Genomic DNA, 20,725 nt, shown 5'->3' with positions numbered 1-20,725 from the left:
GTCTCTTTTCCAAGCTGAGAAGTCCAAGTCTTTTTAATCTCTCCTCATACAGAAGCTGTTCCATACCCCTAATCATTTCTGTTGCCCTTTTCTGTACCTTTTTCAGTTCTAATTCATCTTTTTTGAGATGGGGCATCCAGATCTGCACGCAGTATTTAAGGTGTGGGGGCACCAGAGATTTATAGAGTGGCATTATGATATTTTCTGTTTTATTGTCTATCCCTTTCCTGACAGAGGCCGCTCTTATCCCGTCCCTACCAGCTGCTGTGCTCCCCCTGGTATTGGGGCACCCATGGGGGCTGATAGACAGCCTGTGTCAGTGTGCCTTGGGGCAGGAGTCGCTGCAGGGTATGGATGTGAGCAATGAGTGTGGCACAAGGCTGCCAAGCACACACATCACACTTCCATTGGCACTGAATCCACGGGCACCCCCCATTCCCAATGCATTGTGCCCTGAGGAGTAGCTGGGTGGGGGTGGAGGTTCTCATTACTAAGCCGCATGGCATGCCCCTCTCCAGTCCTAGAGCTGAGCTCCATGGTGAGTGGCTGGGGTGTATGACCGACATGGTAATGCTGTGTAACAATCTCACAACACTGAGGCCAGGTGTACACTACCATTTCCTGCAGTATAACTGATGTCACTCAGGGGTGTGAATACCCCCTCCCCCAACGATGTAAGTTACACTGACCTAAGCACCGATGAGCATAGCACTGTTGAAAGGAGAGCTTCTCCCACGACAAAGCTATTGCTTCTCACGGGGGTGGAGTTATGCCTGTCGGCATAGAGTGTCTTCACAAGCGGTGCAGCTGCACCCTGTAGCGCTTCTAGTGTAGACTAGCCCTGAGCTGTGATAAGCTAATGACCAGTGCGTGCGACCTTTGGTTGCTGAGGTGTGAGTGTGTATTACACTCCCTGGTCTGAGTGTGTTGTTCTAGCCAAACAGGTCTGCTGGAAAAACAAGCAGGGAAAAAAATCAATGGCTCTAGCTAAGCACCCTCCTGGCAAACATTGGCTGAACAATTACAGGCCAATGGCATATTCCCAGCCAAAGGCAGAAGTGACATGGCTGCTTTGCCAGGCTGAGAACTAACTGATCAAAGGGCTATAAACAGTTAAAATCCCCTCTCTGGAGAGCAGGCAGGTGTCAGCTCTCAGGGGACAGGCTGGGACAGACAAGCTCTCATGAAGGCGCCTGAAGCAGTTGGGCCTTTTGCAGAGCCAGGACATGGTAAGTATTAGGGGAAGGCAGGCATCCCAAGAGAACAGACATATAGGCACTGAGCCAGAGTCGGGTGCTGAACCTGAGTCAGGCCTGCTGAGCTAATCACGGCTAGCACCAGGGTACTGCAGGCCAGGGCCTGGCAAGGTTGGCTAATTTGCTCCTTGTGCTTGATCCAGGCCCCATATGGAAACACCCTACTCTGGAAATGGGGTAATGGTGAATGGATGAGCCAAGCTCTCAGCCTCGGTGGGTGGCCAGGGGTTTTTCCCCCACAGGGAGGGAGTGCTGTGGGGCCGAGGAGAGGAAGCAGGGAGGCAGTGAGCCTATGCAAAGCCCCTCATGCACATAGTCCTCTCCCTGATTCCGAGGACCCTGCGGACGCAACCCACGGGGAAGAATCCAGCAGGCACAGCACCCAGGTTTTCACACTTTTATTGTAAAGCTTTGGGAAGGGCTAATTACAATGGAGTTTGTCATCTGACAGCTCAGCAAACAAACAGAAGGGGAGAGAACAGAAAGGGGCTCACAAGGTGTCATGCTCACTGCTCCGAACAGAAAGAATTACAAGGGAATCAATTGTGCTCACAGTGCCTGGGAAAAACCAAACCCAAGGCCCAAAGCCTTCCCCGCACAGGGAAATGCATCACACGTTGAGAGCAATACAACCTTAGCAAGAGGCGCTGCCTTAGACATAGGTCACCATCTGAAAAATAGCTGGGTACTTTCCTCTGACACAGGATTTCTCCTTTAGAAAAGCTACACCTGCATGTACATAAAACTGTACAAAAAACAAGGCATCACAAGCAAGGAAATGAAATCTCGTATAAATAGAACCAACACTGAAGAGCTACAATGGGGTCGCTTGGATCCTTCCCTCACAGCCCGACTGCTCCCTGGCTCCCACCTTTGGTTTTACCCCCTGGCTTGTCCTAGTGCAGTGTTAAATACAGTGAACCCCCCTCCCTCCCTGAGGGGCATCTGTAACTCCCCACCCCCCTTCACTGTGCTTGTCTAGACCGGAGCCTGTGGGGAGCCTTCCCTCCCCCATGTGCAGAGGCTTTATCCTTCTGGCTTATCTTTGTGCAAATGAGCTTCTCCCTGCCAGCACCAGCACCCTCTCCCCATGGCAAATCCCCCGCACCACCTCCACCCTCATGCTGGGGTGACCCCAGAACCCCTCCCCCCATGGCCAATCGCAGCACCGCCTCCACCCTCATCCTGGGGCTGATCCCAGAACCCCTCCCCCTGGGCTGATCCCTAGCATCACCTCCATCCTCACCCTGGGACTGATCCCAGAACCGCTCCCACCCTTGGATGATCCCAGCACCACCTCCACCCCCACCCCTGGGCCAATCCCCAGCACCACCTACACACTCACCCTGGGCCAATCCCAGCACCACCTCATCCCTCACATGTGGGCTGATCCCAGCACCACCTCTGCCCTCCCTGCTGAGGCAGATTCCCCCCTCAGTCCCAAACCAAAGGGTCTGAGAAGCACAGATGGCTGTGTATGCAGGCTGAGTGAGCTGCTGTGCTGCCTCAGGCAGCTCCTGAACCAAACCAAAGGGCTGTGAGCCTCAGGGTTCCCTGAGTGACCCAAGCAGCGAGTAGGGGAGCCATCCTGCAGACCAGGCCATGGGGAGAGCCAGGGCCCACTCTTTCCCTCTTGGAAGCAGTGCCCCATATCTGTGTAGGTCATATAGCTCTCCTGGGGAGCCTGCCCCAGAGGGATGCTGCCCCAGACCCGAGCCTGGGTGTGGGGAGCGAGCATCTGAGCTGGCAGAGGAATCAAGGATCCTGGCCTAGGTGGCCAAATTGCACATTCTGCCCAGTTAGGCCCTGAAACTAGAACTACAATAAAAACATATTCAGGAAAGTGACGTGCTCAGGCAGCCAGGCCAGGGGGAGCACGGGCCCCACAGCACTGCCAGCAGAGCAGAACAGGTATGCCTGGACGGACACCCACCTGGAGGCGATGTCCACTACAGAGACCCACTGGACCAGTGCCCTCCAAGCAGGGGAGCTGTGACAGGAGAGGTGGGAAGGGGGGGGTCCTGACTCCCTTAAGCGGCACCTCTAGATGTATGAACTGTGGTGGCACAGTCCCCCATCACATCACATCACAGGGTGACACAAGAACAGGGAGCTGGGGGAGCGGGCAGGGTAGGGCAGGGCAGCTAGGAGCCTCAGTCTCTGCGGCCCTTCCGCAGGCCTTGTCAGCTCTATGCCTTTTTGGCCTTGAGCTCCTTGGGCAGACCTGGTTCAGCTTGTGTCCATCAGGCCACACAGCCCTGAGGAAGCTACGCCATGAAGTTGGCCATATCCCATCACCACTGCCAGAGCAAAGGGTCGGGAGCTACTCAGCAAAGGACTGAACACCAGGAGGCAAGGGAGGGCAAGTGCCATTGCCCCGAACCTCCCGAGACTCACTGCAGGAATTGCAGGCCTCTGGGCCTGATGGGATGGGGCTGCAAATCCCTCTCCCTGCAGGAAGCACTCAATGTTGAACAAGTCCTGCCTAGCCACCCACAGGCACCAGAGAGGAAAGGCTGCCCTGCCAGGAGACACAAAATGTTCCCACCCCCTCCCCCTATGTTCAAAGGCCAAGCATGGACCAAAGATAGGAAAGGGGATGTTATCCTGAAGCTGCCATTGGCCTCACTGCCCAAGGAAGAGCTGAGTGATGAAGAGTGCTGAGGAGATAGGAAGGGAAGAACAACGGGGCATCTCACCCGCCTTCTAGCACCCCTACTAGATGAGGAGAGGAAAGGAGGTATCCTAGAGAGAATGGGGCATGACTCACCCTCACCCTGCTCCAGGCGGGACAGCCCAAGTGTCTGGAGCAGGGGGTCAGGCCAGAGCTGGAACAATTGAGAATGGGACAGAAACCAAGTCACCAAAACAGCTCCAAGGCCTCCAAGAGAGCAAGAGAGTTCAAGCAGAGCCAGCAGAAGCTCCTGTGTCCCACCAGGGCCACCCCTTTGATCCACACCCTGCTAGGGCTGGCCAAGCCACGGGCCATTCCTACGGGCACCTGTTCAAGCTGACGGCACCCATCCTTCCTCTCTACCCTGCACAGTGTCTCCCTGGATTTGGTACCCTGTGAAGGGGAACTCAGATGCTGCTGGCACCTGGCATTAGGGTGCCACCCCAGGGAGACTGGATGACCTTTGACACTGGAAGAGGATGCTGGAGCCCTTGAGAGTGGCTCTGTGGCCTAAGGGCAGCGGGACTCCAGCTTGCAGGGGCCAGTGGCCCCTGGTGTGACCCTGAGACAAAGCTCCTCCTCACAAAGGCAAATGGTGGCTTACAGGCGGACAGGTCAAAGGTCAAGTTCATGGCACAGATGGCCCCATGGGAGTTCCCTGCACTACAGCAGGCGCAAGGGGAGGGGTGAGGCCCAATGACCTGTGCCTCCCTTCCCTCCAGCAGAGCTAGAGCCAAGGACGTCTGCAGCCAGAGATATAGTTATCAAACCGGTGCTCCCCAGGCCTCCTCCTGGCTCTTTCAGCTTTGCCATCCACTGGCACACAGCCAAAAGGGACCCCTCAGCATAGGCCCTCATCTCTGGTACTGAGCAGTCCCTGGACACCCTGCAGCCCATGGGCACAGTGACAGCATTTGGCAAGCGGGCCAGGATGTAAAACCAGAAAGCCTCCAGCCGCACTGACAGGCCCCTGCCCGTCTCCTCCCATTCCCAGCTGTTTGAGGAACCAATCACATCTCTATTTACAATATGGAACAGGAGTGTGGACAGAAAGCTGTGCTCCCCTGTGCTCTTCCATGCACCAAACCATTCAACGCTGGAACTTGCTCCCTGTGGTTTGTTTTGTTGAAATGTCTTTTGTTTCAAGGACAATAAAAGTTTCAATCAGGCAGGATTTGAATGTCATTCCTAAGATTCATATTTACAGGAGTCTACAGTAAAGCAACAGGCAGCTTGCTCCCTGTGCATGCAGACACCCTCTGTCCTGTGCCCCAGGAACTCCACCAGCTCTGCATGGACCTTTGGTACCTAAGCCCTTCACCCCAGCCGTGTCCTCTGCACTCGGAGCCTGCCCAGCCCTCCCTGACACAGCAGTTCAGAGACGCACCCTCAAGTGCTTGGAAATTCCTTAGGTTTCACACACACACCCCCGGCCCGAAGACAATGAGTTAAAAAGGCCCTCCTGTCCCTTGCCCTGCCCTGTGTCCTCAGAGGCCAGTTGGGGCATCTCACCCGAAGGGGGGTGGAAACTGGGAACGACCTGGAGAACCGGCTGCAGGAGCGATAAAGCATTAAAGTTTCAAATGTTCCTCTGGAAACTGGCCTCAGAAGTGTCTGCTCCCCACCCCTTGGGCCCAGCCTCACAGGTAGATCTCCCTCTTAGCGGTTTGAGACGAGGGGGTGGTGGCTGGCTGGAAGTCCGAGGTCTGGGTGAGAGGAATTTCCTCCATAGGGGAGTCCTTGCAGGGCTCATGGCTACTGTTGGAGAAGGCACTGTATGTGGGGAGCAGGCGGAGGTTGGCCATTTTGGTGCTGCGCTCTTCCGAGAGTCTGGGGCTGCCATTCCCAACTTGCTCTTGACTCCCCCGTTCTTGGTAAGGCACAAAAGTGGAGAGTTTCAGGGCATTCTTGGGCCTGTGGTTCGGGGAGGACTGGCCAGGCATCCAGCAGGTGTCAGAGTGGCCGAACTCCGTGCATTCCCGGGTGCAGGTCCCAGTCATGGCAACATCAGGCAGAGGCCGAAGATCTGTGGAGAAGAGAAATAAGAGCGGCGTTAACCCTATGCGCACAAGCCCCACAGCATGGGAGCCACTGCTGGATCTGGATCCTAGGGCACCGCTCAGGCCTGACCCCCCCCAGCGCTAAGCACATGGCACTTTGGGGGACATTTCACTGACAGGCTTCCTGTCGTGGCCTCTGCACTGGTGGCAGGGGCAAAAGGGACTCTAGAAGGTGCCCAGTAATGTCCCATCTCTGTCACCCCGTCCCAGGCCAGAGAGGACTCCAGTACTTCTGGAAGCTCACTGCCATGAGGCCCTGTGGAAGGCTGAACAATCACAGTTAGCACGAGCACCTGGAGGCTGGCATGGGCCACGTGTCACAAATTGCCCTGTTCCTGGGAGGCAGAGGAACCCTACGGCAGAGCCTGGCCCAAGGCCATAAAAAGGCATGGCAGAGCTGGGCCTAAAACCCGGGACTTGTGATTCCAGCCCCCATCTTCAAACTCACTGCTGCAGCAGCCCTGGGGCCGAGGCCCTTTCAGGCTCAGCACAGGCCCTGTTGCAAGTGTGCCCCTTACACCCAGGCAGACACAGCCACTGACCCAGCGCATCTGGCATTCACCTGCCTCCATGCTGCTACAGGGAATTCCCCGATCGACAGTGATGATATCGCAGAATGCCAGGAGGGAGATGAAAATAGCACACCAAAGGAGAGAAAAACTAGGTCACCAGCTACCACCCAACTCCAGGCACAGCCAGGCATTTTTGGGTACCAGCCATTCCTCCCCGGGCACAGTCAGGCATCCGTGGGGACCAGCCACTCCCCCGACACAGGCACCAGCCAGGAATCACTGGGCACCAGACACTCCCCACCCTGGGCACAGCCAGGTGTACCTGGATATCAGGGCAAAGCCTGGTATACCTGAGTACCAACACACCCGCAACAAAGACAGACATCCCTCGGGCCACCTACTGCCCCACTCTGAGGCAAAGTCAGACATGTTTTCATGTTCTCTCCACAGGTACTAATGCGGAGCGTGGACTAGATGATACATCTGAGGGAAGGGAACAGAAGGAGACTCCGCCGATTGGAAGGCATGAGATGCACTGTCCTAGGGATGGGGGTTCCACGACCACCACTCCCAAGAGAAGGAGGCGGGTGGTGGTGGTCGGGGACTCTCTCCTCAGGGGGACTGAGTCATCTATCTGCCGCCCTGACCGGGAAAACCAAGAAGTCTGCTGCTTGCCAGGAGCTAGGACTCACGATGTGACGGAGAGACTGCCGAGACTCATCAAGCCCTCGGATCGCTACCCCTTCTTGCTTCTCCACGTGGGCACCAATGATACTGCCAGGAATGACCTTGAGCGGATCACTGCAGACTATGTGGCTCTGGGAAGAAGGATAAAGGATTTTGAGGCGCAAGTGGTCTTCTCGTCCATCCTCCCCGTGGAAGGAAAAGGCCTGGGTAGAGACCGTTGAATCGTGGAAGTCAACGAATGGCTACGCAGGTGGTGTCGGAGAGAAGGCTTTGGATTCTTTGACCATGGGATGGTGTTCCAAGAAGGAGGAGTGCTAGGCAGAGACGGGCTCCACCTTACGAAGAGTGGGAAGAGCATCTTCGCAAGCAGGCTGGCTAACCTAGTGAGGAGGGCTTTAAACTAGGTTCACCGGGGGAAGGAGACCAAAGCCCTGAGGTAAGTGGGGATGTGGGATACCGGGAGGAAGCACGAGCAGGAGCGCGCGAGAGGGCAGGGCTCCTGCCTCATACTAAGAAAGCAGGACAAACAGCAAGTTATCTCAAGTGCCTATACACAAATGCAAGAAGCCTGGGAAACAAGCAGGGAGAACTGGAAGTCCTGGCACAGTCAAGGAATTATGATGTGACTGGAATAAGAGAGACTTGGTGGGGTAACTCACATGACTGGAGTACCATCATGGATGGACATAAACTGTTCAGGAAGGACAGGCAGGGCAGAAAAGGTAGGGGGGTTGCACTGTATGTAAGGGAGCAGTATGACTGCTCAGAGCTTAAGTATGAAACTGCAGAAAAACCTGAGTGTCTCTGGATTAAGTTTAGAAGTGTGAGCAAAAAGGGTGATGTCATGGTGGGAGTCTGCTATAGACCACCGGACCAGGGGGACGAGGCTTTCTTCCGGCAACTCACAGAAGTTACTAGATCGCAGGCCCTGGTTCTCATGGGAGACTTCAATCACCCTGATATCTGCTGGGAGAGCAATACAGCGGTGCACAGACAATCTAGGAAGTTTTTGGAAAGTGTAGGAGACAATTTCCTGGTGTAAGTGCTGGAGGAACCAACTGAGGGCAGAGCTCTTCTTGACCTGCTGCTCACAAACCGGGAAGAATAAGCAGGGGAAGCTAAAGTGGATGGGAACCTGGGAGGCAGTGACCATGACATGGTCGAGTTCAGGATCCTGACACAGGGAAGAAAGGAGAGCAGCAGAATACAGACCCTGGACTTCAGAAAAGCAGACTTTGACTCCTTCAGGGAACTGATGGGCAGGATCCCCTGGGAGAATAACATGAGGGGGAAAGGAGTCCAGGAGAGCTGGCTGTATTTTAAAGAATCCTTATTGAGGTTACAGGGACAAACCATCCTGATGTGTAGAAAGAATAGTAAATATGGCAGGCGACCAGCTTGGCTTAACAGTGAAATCCTTGCTGATCTTAAACACAAAAAAGAAGCTTACAAGAAGTGGAAGATTGGACAAATGACCAGGGAAGAGTATAAAAATATTGCTCGGGCATGCAGGAGTGAAATCAGGAAGGCCAAATCATACGTGGAGTTGCAGCTAGCAAGAGATGTTAAGAGTAACAAGAAGAATTTCTTCAGGTATGATAGCAACAAGAAGAAAGTCAAGGAAAGTGTGGGCCTCTTACTGAATGAGGGAGGCAACCTAGTGACAGAGGATGTGGAAAAAGCTAATGTACTTGCCTGTCATCACGAACAAGGTCAGCTCCCAGACTGCTGCACTGGGCAGCACAGCATGGGGAGGAGGTGACCAGCCCTCTGTGGAGAAAGAAGTGGATCGGGACTATTTAGAAAAGCTGGATGAGCACAAGACCATGGGGCCGGATGCGCTGCATCCGAGAGTGCTAAAGAAGTCGGTGGATGTGATTGCAGAGCCATTGGCCATTATCTTTGAAAACTCATGGCGATCAGGGGAAGTCCCGGACGACTGGAAAAATTTTTATTTTTTTTTATGACGAGATAACTGGCTCTGTGGATGAGGGGAAAGCAGTGTTGTTCCTTGACTTTAGCAAAGCTTTTGACATGGTCTCCCACAGTATTCTTGTCAGCAAGTTAAAGAAGTATGGGCTGGATGAATGGACTATAAGGTGGATAGAAAGTTGGCTAGATTGTCGGGCTCAGTGGGTAGCGGTCAATGGCTCCATGTCTAGTTGGCAGCTGGTATCAAGTGGAGTGCCCCAAGGGTCGGTCCTCGGGCCGGTTTTGTTCAGTATCTTCATTAATGATCTGGAGGATGATGTGGATTGCACCCTCAGCAAGTTTGCAGATGACACTAAACTGGGAGGAGAGGTAGATACGCTGGAGGGTAGGGATAGGGTCTAGACTCTAGAGTAACCTAGACAAATTGGATGATTGGGCCAAAAGAAATCTGATGAGGTTCAACAAGGACAAGTGCAGAGTCCTGCACTTAGGATGGAAGAATCCCATGCACCGCTACAGACTAGGGACCGAATGGCTAGGCAGCAGTTCTGCAGAAAAGGACCTAGGGGTTACAGTGGACGAGAAGCTGGATATGAGTCAACAGTGTGCCGTTGTTGCCAAGAAGGCCAATGGCATTTTGGGATGTATATGTAGGGGCATTGCCAGCAGATCGAGGGACGTGATTGTTCCCTTTTATTCGACATTGATGAGGCCTCATCTGGAGTACTGTGTCCAGTTTTGGGCCCCACACTATAAGAAGGATGTGGAAAAATTGGAAAGAGTCCAGCGGAGGGCAACAAAAATGATTAGGGGACTGGAACACATGACTTATGAGGAGAGGCTGAGGGAACTGAGATTGTTTAGTCTGCGGAAGAGAAGAATGAGGGGGGATTTGATAGCTGCTTTAAACTACCTGAAAGGGGGTTCCAAAGAGGATGGATCTAGACTGTTCTCAGTAGTAGCTGATGACAGAACAAGGAGTAATGGTCTCAAGTTGCAGTGGGGGAGGTTTAGGTTGGATATTAGGAAAAACTTTTTGACTAGGAGGGTGGTGAAACACTGGAATGCGTTACCTAGGGAGGTGGTGGAATCTCCTTCCTTAGATATTTTTAAGGTCAGGCTTGACAAAGCCCTGGCTGGGATGATTAAGTTGGGGATTGGTCCTGCTTTGAGCAGGGGGTTGGACTAGATGACCTCCTGAGGTCCCTTCCAAACCTGATATTCTATGATTCTATGAAAGTCAGACATGCCTGGGAACCAGGTGCTAGGTGCCCCTGGGCACCAACCACTGCTTCAGACCAGACACAGCCAGGCAACCCTGGGCAGCAGCCACTCCCCCATGCTGGATACATCCAGGCAACCCTGGGTGGCAACCATTCCCTCATGCTGGATACATCCAGGCAACCCTGGGTGGCAACCATTCTCCAACGGTGAGGTAAGCCAGGCATCCTCACTTACCAGCCACACCCTGGACACACCTAAACATCCCTGGGCACCAGCCACTCACCAAGCGTGGGGATAGACAGGCATTTCCGGGGCACCATCCAATCCCTACCCCAAGACACAGCCAGGCATCCCTGGGAACAAGTACTCCCCCATGCTGGGCACAGCTCTTTGGGCATCAGCCAGTCCCCCATCCCAGGCACAGCGACGCATTTCCGGACAAAAGCCATTCCCTCGGCCCAGACACAGCTAGGCATCCTGACAAAAGGAATAAAGGAGAGTAGCAAAATACGGACCCTGGACTTCAGGAGAGCAGACTTTGACTCCCTTAGGGAACTGATGGGCAGGATTCCCTGGGAGGCTAATATAAGGGGGCAAGGAGTCCAGGAGAGCTGGCTGTATTTTAAAGAAGCCTTATTGAGGGTGCAGGAACAAACCATCCTGAAGTGCAGAAAGATGGCAGGCAACCAGCTTGGCTTAACAGTGAAATCTTCGGTGAGCTTAAACTCAAAAAGGAACCTTACAAGAAGTGAAATTTGGACAGATGACTAGGGAGGAGTATAAAAATATTGCTTGAGCATGCAACGGTGTAATCAGGAAGGCCAAGGCACAATTGGAGCTCCAGCTAGCAAGGGATGTGATGGGTAACAAGAGGGTTTCTACAGGTATGTGAGCAACAAGAAGAAGGTTAGGGAAAGTGTGGGACCCTTACTGAAGGCAACATAGTGACAGATGATGTGGAAAAAGCTGAAGTACTCAATGCTTTTTTTGCCTCGGTCTTCACAGACAAGGTAAGTTCCCAGTCTGCTGCACTGGGCAACACAGTATGGGGTGGAGGTGAGCAGCCCTCAGTGGTGAAAATACAGGTCAAGGACTATTTAGAAAAGCTGGACGTGCACAAGTCCATGGGTCCTTATCTATTGCATCCAAGGGTGCTGAGGGTTGGCTGATGTGATTGCAGAGCCATTGGCCATTATCTTTGAAAATCTGTGGTGATCGGGGGAGGTCACAGACGATGGGAAAAAGGCAAATATAGTGCCCATATTTTTAAAAGGAAAGAAAGAGAACCTGGGGAACTACAGCCTCACTTCTGTCCCTGGCAAAATCATGGAGCAGGTCCTCAAGGAATCCATTCTGAAGCACTTGGGGGAGAGAAAGGTGATCAGGAACAGTCAGCATGGATTCACCAAGGGCAAGTCATGCCTGACCAACCTGATTGCCTTCTATGATGAGATAACTGGCTCTGTGGATATGGGGAAAGCAGTGGATGTGATATATCTTGACTTTAGCAAAGTTTTTGATATGGTCTCCCACAGTATTCTTGCTAGCAAGTTAAAAAAGTGTGGCTTGGATGAATGAACTATAAGGTGGATAGAAAGCTGGCTAGATTGTCAGGCTCAACGGGTAGTGATCAATAGCTCGATATCTAGTTGGCAGCTGGTATCAAGCGGAGTGCCCCAGTGGTTGGTCCTGCGGCCGGTTTTGTTCAATATCTTTATTAATGATCTGGATGATGGGATTAATTGCATCCTCAGCAAGTTCGCAGATGACACTAAGCTCAGGGGGAGGTAGATATGCTGGAGGGTAGGGATAGAGTCTAGACTCTAGAGTAACCTAGACAAATTGGAGGATTGGGCCAAAAGAAATCTGATGAGGTTAAACAAGGACAAGTGCAGAGTCCTGCACGTAGGAAGGAAGAATCCCATGCACTGCTACAGGCTGGGGACCGACAGGCTAAGCAGCAGTTCTGCAGAAAAAGACCTGGGAATTACAGTGGACGAGAAGCTGGATATGAGTTAGGAGTGTGCCCCTGTTGCCAAGAAGGCCAATGGCATATTGGGCTGCATTAGTAGGAGCACTGCCAGCAGATCTAGGGAAGTGATTATTCCCCTCTATTCGGCACTGGTGAGACCACATTTGGAGTATTATGTCCAGTTTTGGTCCCCCCCACTACAGAAGGGATGTGGACAAACTGGAGAGAGTCCAGTGGAGGGCAACGACAATGATTAAGGGGCTGGAGCACATGACTTATGAGGAGAGGCTGAGGTAACTGAGGTTATTTAGTCTGCAAAAGAGAAGAGTGAGAGGGGACTTGATAGCAGCCTTCAACTACCTGAAGGGGGGTTCCAAAGAGGATGGAGCTCAGCTGTTCTCAGTGGTGGTAGATGACAGAACAAGAAGCAATGGTCTCAAGTTGCAGTGGGGGAGGTCTAGGTTGGATCTTAGGAAACACTCTTTCACTAGGAGGGTGGTGAAGCACTGGAATGGGTTACCTAGGGAGCTGGTGGAATCTCCATCCTTAGAGGTTTTTAAAGGCCCGGCTTGACAAAGCCTTGGCTGGGATGATTTAGCTGGTGTTGGTCCTGCTTTGAGCAGGGGGTTGGACTAGATGACCTTCTGAGGTCTCTTCCAACCCTGATATTTTATGATTCTACGATCTCTGGGCACCAGGCACTCCCCCATCTTGGGCACAACTAGGCATCTCTGGGAACCAGCCATTTTCTCTACTGAAGCACAGCCAGCCACCCATGGGCACAGGTCACTCCCCTATTTCAGGCACAGCCAGGCATCGTTGGGCACCAGTCATTCCTCTGCACCAGGCACAAGCAGGCTGTACCAAGTACCAACTGCTCTTCTGCCCATGGGACAGCCAAGTAATTGGAGTACCAGTCACAGAAATCCCCCCACCCCGCTCACCACTCTCCCAAATGGACACACACATACCAGGGCCTCCTTGCTCTACACACAGAACACCCCCCTCCAGAGCACCCACCTAGAGAGATCCAGCCAGGTGCTGGGACCCAAGGGAGGCCGCTTCGGCCTCTTTTATTTTTGTGCTGCAGGGATCACACAATACCACACACACTACTACCTTCTACCTCTCTGTCACTCTCACCCACAGACACTATACCACACACGTGATACCCGGCTCTCTCTCTCTCATACACACACACTGCCACAAACACTATTCTCTTCTGCCTCTGTCACCCTCCGGGCCACACACTATACCACATAGAGAACACCAACTCTCTCTCTCTCCCACACACACAGATACACACAATGCCCCACACACTACTCCCTTCTGCCTCTCTGTCACCTTCACCCACAATACCACATATGCAACATCCTCTCTCTCTCTCACACACACACCCACACATACACACAGTGCCACACACACACACTACTCCTTTCTGCCTCTCTGTCACCCTCAGCCACACACACACTATACCACGCATGCAACACCCCTGTCTCTCTCCCTCTGTCTCTCTCTCACACACACATATACACACAGTGACACACTACTACTTTCTGCCTCTCTGTTACTCACACCCACACACACACTATACCACACACGCAACACCCTCTCTCTCACACACACACACACAATGCCATACACACTACTCCCTTCTGCCTCTCTGTCACCCTCACCGCCAACGCATTATACTACACATGCAAGCCCCCCCCACACACATACACAGTGCCACGCACACTACTTCCTTCTGCCTCTCTGTCACCCTCATCAACACACACTATACCACATACACAACACCCCGCCCTCTCTCTGACACACACACACATACACACAGTGCTACACACTACTCCTGTCTGCCTCTCTGTCACTCACCCCCCCACACTATACCACATTCACAACACCCCTCTCTCTCTCACACACACACACGTAATGCCATACACACTACACCCTTCTGCCTCTCTGTCACCCTCACCGCCAACACATTATACCACAAATGCAAGCCCCCCCCCACACATACACAGTGTCACACTCCCTTCTACTACTACTTCCCTTCTGCTACTCCCTTCTGCGTCTCTGTCACCCTCAGCCACACACAGTATACCATGCATGCAACATCCCCTCTCTCTCACACACAAACGCGCACACACACACACACAATGCCACACACACTACTCCCTTCTGCCTCTGTCACAGACAATACCACACCACCCCTCTTTCACACACACCATACCCGCAACACCCCTCTTTCACACACACATACACACAATACCACATGCACCACACCACCACACACTATGCCACACACACAACACCCCCTCTCTCTCACATATACACAAACACACAATACCACACACACTACTCTTCTGCATCTGTCATCCTCACCCACACACACTATACCATGAATGCAACACTCCTCTGTCTCTCACACACATACATACACACAATGCCAGATACACTGTTCTCTTCTGCCTCTGTCACCCTCACAACCACACACTATACCACACACAAAACACCCCCCTCTTTCTCTCTTACACGCACACACACACACAATGGCACACACACTACTCCCTTCTGCTTGTCACCCTCACCCCCACACACTATACCACACACACAACACCCCCCATGCACACACCTACACACAATGCCACACACACTATTCTCTTCTGCCTCTGTCACCCTCCCCACCACACACTATACCACACATAGTACACCCCTCTCTCTCTCACATACACACACATAAACACAATGCCAAACACACTACTCCCTTCTGCCCCTCTGTCATCATCACCCATAAACACGAAATCATGCATTCAACACCCCCGCCTCACACACACACACACACGCCACACACACTACACCCTTCTGCCTATGTCGCCCTCACTCCCACACACTATAGCACACATGCAACACCCCTCTCTCTCTCTCTCTCACACACACACACATATACACAATGCCACACACTAGTCCCTTCTGCCTCTTTGTCATCCTCACCCACACACACTATACCACGCATGCAACACCCCTCTGTCTCTCACACACACACAATGCCACACACACTACTCCCTTATGTCTCTCTGTCACCCTCATCCCCACACAGTATACCACGCACACAACACCCCTCTCTCTCACACACATAAACACATGCACACAATGCCACATACACTTCTCCCTTCTGCCTCTGTGTCACCCCCACTCAGAACACATTATACCACACACATTACACCTCTCTCTCTCTCTCTCACACGCACACACACACACACTATGCCACATATACTACTCCTCTGCACACACAATACCACACACATTATATTCCTATGCACACAACATTCCTTTCTCACACACACATTACATCCTCCACACATTACAACACACATAATACACCCCCACACTATACATCTCTCACATACACTGTGCTATTGAGAATACATCCACACACAGTATACCAAAAATACACTCCACATACTCAACACCACACACAATACACCTCAAAACATGTGGGATTCCCCTCAATATGCTACACTGCAGACACACAATACTGTTCCAGAGAGACACAATATATCTACAATACTGCCACCACACACAAACTCATCACACATACACAATTTTTCCAACACGTAAATACATGACACAATGCTGGATATATACATCAAATACTCAGACACAATATCCACACATATACACAATACTCTCCCCATCTCCTCCACAGACACCTTATACCCCCCCCCACCACAGAAATACTACATCGCACAGATAACAGTATCCCCCCCGCATCACCCTCCCCCAGTACTCTGGTTCCCAAGGAGAACACTGTACTGTACAAACACGTGCACAGTGCTTCTCCACCCCGGAAACACCATCTCTCTCTCTCTTCTCTCTCTCTCTCTCTCTCACACACACACACTACTCCCCCACAGAAACAGGCATACAATACCACAATTTGGGGGAGAAAGACCACCCAGCTGCCACATCGCCAGCCCAGAGCCTGGAGTGTGACACAGCATCAGACATTGCTGCTACCCACAGAGGGTCCCCATGTCTCTCCCACTGTCATGAATATAGGGGGAAGGGTAGTAACCTTTATGTATGATTGGCAGCTGTACTGGATTGCCTTTCCTGTAAAGGGTTAAGCAGTTCAAATAACCTACTTAGCAGCTGACCAGAAGGACCAAAGAGGAAAGAAGATACTTTCAAATCTGGGCGGGGGAAGGATTGTTTTGTTATTCTGTGTGTTGTTCGCTCTCCGGAGGGAGAAGCCAAGCAGACACAATATCTCCTAAAACATATATCTGGAATAATCCATCTAAAACCACAGAAACTGTGAGTAGGGCAAGGAAATGCGTTATGTTATCTCTTGTTTTGGCTTGTGAATTTCCCTATGCTACAGAGGTAGTTTCATTCCTGTTTTTGTAACTGTGAAGCTGAGCCCAGAGGGGAATCCTCTGTGTTTTAAATCTTTTATTACCCTGTAAAGTTACCTTCCATCCTGATTTTGCAGGTGTGTTTCTTTTATTTTTTTCTTTATAATAAAAGTTCTTCTTTTAAGAACCTGACTGATTTCAGTGTCCTAAAGACAAAGGTTCTGGTTGAGCTCACATTACTAAGGCAACTGGTTGGTATTTTAGTCTCAAGCCTCCCCAGAAAAGGGAGTAAAGGGGTTTGGGGGGATATATTGGGAGGATAGGGATTCCAAGTGAACTTCCCTGAATTTTTGTGTAAATCACTTGGTGGTGGCAGCAATATACCGTCCAAAGACAAGGAAAGGAATTTGTGCCTTGGAGAAGTTTTAACTTAAGCTGGTAGAATATAAGCTTAGGGGGTCTTTCATGTTGGACCCCACATCTGTACCCCAGAGTTCAGAGTGTGTGGGGGGAACCCTGACACCCACTGAAAATCCTTCCCAGTTCTACTGTGCCCCAATGCCCCTCTCCAATAGCTCCCTTCCATTGCCTGCTCCCCTTCCCACAGCTCTGAGCTCTTGGGCACAGTGACTCTTGAGTCTCCTTTGGCACTGGTTTCACACAAGGCAGACTTCCTACAAGTAAATACATAAGTTCACTAAGCCAGGTCCCCGCAGAGCCAGGGCTTAAAATCTGAGCTCAGTGAGTCAGGGGATTGGCGCCACGGATCAGGTGCTGGGGATCAGAGGTCAAGCCACACAGATTGGATGCTTGAGTCAGAGGTGAGAGCTATGCGGCTAGGAGCTGCAGGTCAGACAGAAAGGGTTGGCACTGGGAGTCAGAGTTAATGATCAACTGATGTTCTTGAAATTGTTGTTTTTCAAAAATAACCCATCAGCCACCACACTCCACACCTCCAGCTCCTGAAATAACTGTGTCACCCCCACTGGTTTCCCGCAGCTCCTGCAGTGACTGCCTCATCCCCACTGCTTCCCACCCGCTGCTCCGGCATCACCTGTGTGGTCCCCATAGTGCCCTCCACACCACTGGCTACTGCAGCGGCTGTATCGTGCCCACAGGTTCTCCCTCCCCCAGCTCCTGTATCGGTTATGTCACCCCCTGTGAGTCCCTCCCGTGGGCAGGGAGGCTCCTCCCTTGGCCCATCCCCTGGGGCACATTAGCTGCAACACCCTGGTGGAAGCCGTGCGGACATACCTCGGTTCAGAGCCCCATTCACAGCCTGTTCCGCTCAGGGGACTCTAATGAGGAGCAGAAAAAGGACGACAGGGTCACATCATTATACAGTCCCCAGTCTACACACTCCCCACAGGACCCTGCCAGCCCCTCCAGGCTGCATCAGCCCGCCCCTGCATCTCTGCCTTGCACCTCTTTCCCCCAGGCTTCCTCTGATATCTGCTGTCTTTACCAGTGACTTGGGTGCCACTGGCCCCACCCTAGGCTCCACCAGACTATCTGGCCAACACTGCCAATGAGGTCTTCCTCTAACCTGCTCCTAACCTGCTCCAGTTCCCCCAGACCTCCACTGGCCCCCGCTCAGCCTCTGCAGAACCCCAGCCAGTACCACCCACCTCCATCCTTCACTAGTCCCCTGTCTTTGCCAGCCCTTCCCCACCACTGACCATGCCAGCTCCCAGCCTTTGGATCTCTCTCCTTTCCCACCAGTTTTTCTTCACTCTCCACAACTCTGCTTTCTTTCTGCCACCCTCCATATACAGAGCCCTGCCAAATTTACAGTCCATTTCAGTCAATTTCACAGTCATAGGATTTTAAAATTTGTAAATTTCATGATTTCAGCTATTTACATCTAAAATTTCATGGTGTTGTAATCATAGGGGTCCTGACACAAAAAGAAGTTGTGTGTGTGGGGGGGGGATTGCAAGATTATTGTAGGGGGGGGTTGCAGTACTACCACCCTTACTTCTGCGCTCCTGCTGACGGTGGCGTTGCCATCAGAGCTGGGCAGCTGGAGAGCGGCGGCTGCTGGCAGGGAGCCCAGACTTGAAGGCAGAGCCACTGCCAGCAGCAGCACAGAAGTAAGGGTGGCACAGTATGGTATTGCCACCCTTACTTCTGCGCTGCTGCCTGCAGAGTTGGGCCCTCAGTCAGCAGCCGCCACTCTCTGGCCATCCAGCTCTGAAAGAAACGCAGAGGTGATGGTGGCAATACCAAGTCCCCTGTAAAATTCTTTATGACCCTCTGCAGCTCCCTTTTGGGTCAGGACCCCCAACTTGAGAAAGGCTGGCTTCTCCCATGAAATCTGTATAGTATAGGGTAAAAGCACTCACAAGACCAGATTTCACGGGCTGTGACTCATGTTTCATGGCCACGAATTTAGTAGGGCCCTATCCATATCCAACTCCTTCACCAAGCAACTCCCTGCCCCAGAGCTTGGCACTGGAGTTAGATTAGGGCAGGGGACACCTGACTAGTAGAGCACAAAGCCCTTCATGCACAAAGACACAGGCACTCCCACTTCAGACATGGACATGCCCACTCACACTCATGGACATGCCCAGTCACACACTCACAGATGTGCACAATCACACAAACATGCACATTCACACAAAGGGACATGCACAGTCACACGCTCACACTCACATACACTCACACAGACATGCATACATACATGCATGGGCAAACGTGCTCTCACACACCTGGATGTGAACACTCACACTCACAGACGGGCACAAATAAATGGACACATCACAGTGATGTCCATTTGCTCAGCTGCAAAATCAGGTGCTCACCCATGACAGGTGCTAATGACAAAAGGCTTGCACATGCCCACATGAAAACACCTGATTTGCCCGTGCAGGCCCGAGGAGCTCAACTGCACTTAGGAGGGAGGGGAGTCAGCGTTGGTATGGGCCATGCTATTTCCAGGGGCTGTGCATCTGAGTGTGTCTGTGCATGGAAGGGAGTAAAAATTTGGGACTCAGTGAGGGCTACGTGTGTTTGTGCAAAACCTTTTAGAAATCCCTATAAATGCCCAGAGAAATGGACAAGTAGTGCTTTCAGCATTGTGTAAGCTGGGGGGTCAGGCAAGCTGAGGGGGACTGCAGTGGGGGGGGCATAAGGGAGCAGTAAGCAACGATAAGGGGGAGGGAAGCATGTAGGGCCAAGAAAATCAGGGGGTAGGATGGAGGGAAGGGAATGCTGAACCAATGACGGAGGGTGCAGGGAGAGATGAGTGGGACAATAGGAAAGTGCCTGGGGATAGGTAGTGAAAGGCAGGCAGCTGGCAGAGGGAGGCAGGCTGAGAGAGCTGGCATGGCAACATTATGGAGAGGGACAAGAAGTGGGGTGGGTAGGGGTGGTGAAGCACAGCAGGGGAGTACATTGGGGACAGTCAAGAGAGTGTTGCGAAGGGGTGCATTGGTGAGCATGGCAAGGTGCTGTGCATGTGCAGAAGGGACGGGGTAGGGCAGTGGGGCTGGGAGCATGGCAAGGAGGGAAGGGATTGAAGAGTAGGGTGAAGAGGGATGGGGGAATGAGGTGGGAGTATGGGAAAACATGGTGCAGCAGCAAGGGACGATAACTGTGGCGTGGGAGGGACAATGGACCGCGGTGGAGTGGGGGAGCACAGAAGAGTGTGGGAAAGCAAAGAGGAATGGCAGTGTGGTGGGCTGGGAGTGTGCAGAGAGGGAAATGGGGGGCTATGGCAGGGTGGGAAGGGGCAGGGAAGCACAGCAGTGGAGGGAGCACTGGGGGAACACAATGAGATGTGGGATTCACATATTTTAAGAGCAGGAGGGACCAACAGATCATCCAGTCTGACCTGCTGTGTAGCCCAAGCCAGAGAACTTCAACCATTCATTCCTGTACTGGGCCCAGTAACTTGTGTTTGACTAAAGCATCTTCCAGAGAGGCAGTCAGCTGAATATGAAGACATCAAGAGCTAGAGAATACACCAGTTCCCTTGGCAGTTTGTTCCCAGGGTTATTCACCTTCATAGCTAAGATGATATTCCTTATTTCTAATGTGAAAGTC

The 20,725-nt window shown here is 52.2% G+C and overlaps 1 protein-coding gene across 3 annotated transcripts in view; it reads right to left on the bottom strand.

Annotated features, from left to right (window-relative positions):
- Window positions 1-1,638: 1,638 nt before the first annotated feature.
- PCDH1 (protocadherin 1) overlaps window positions 1,639-20,725 on the bottom strand; it is a 134,688-nt gene continuing 115,601 nt past the window's right edge. For 2 of the 3 annotated variants that reach the window (XM_043520929.1, XM_043520928.1), the window contains exon 5: window positions 1,639-5,956. In XM_043520929.1, the coding sequence (XP_043376864.1) occupies window positions 5,571-5,956 (386 nt within the window). In that variant the 3' untranslated portion in view covers window positions 1,639-5,570. Of the gene's footprint in view, window positions 5,957-17,929; window positions 17,974-20,725 lie in introns of all 3 variants that reach the window. The other variant, XM_037907242.2, reaches the window with a different exon arrangement.

This window comes from Chelonia mydas, chromosome 8 (assembly GCF_015237465.2).
Source record: "Chelonia mydas isolate rCheMyd1 chromosome 8, rCheMyd1.pri.v2, whole genome shotgun sequence".
NCBI classification, from domain to species: Eukaryota; Metazoa; Chordata; order Testudines; family Cheloniidae; genus Chelonia; species Chelonia mydas.
The sequence above is the reverse complement of the archived record's forward strand: the minus strand, read 5'-3'. Positions and strand labels throughout refer to the sequence as shown.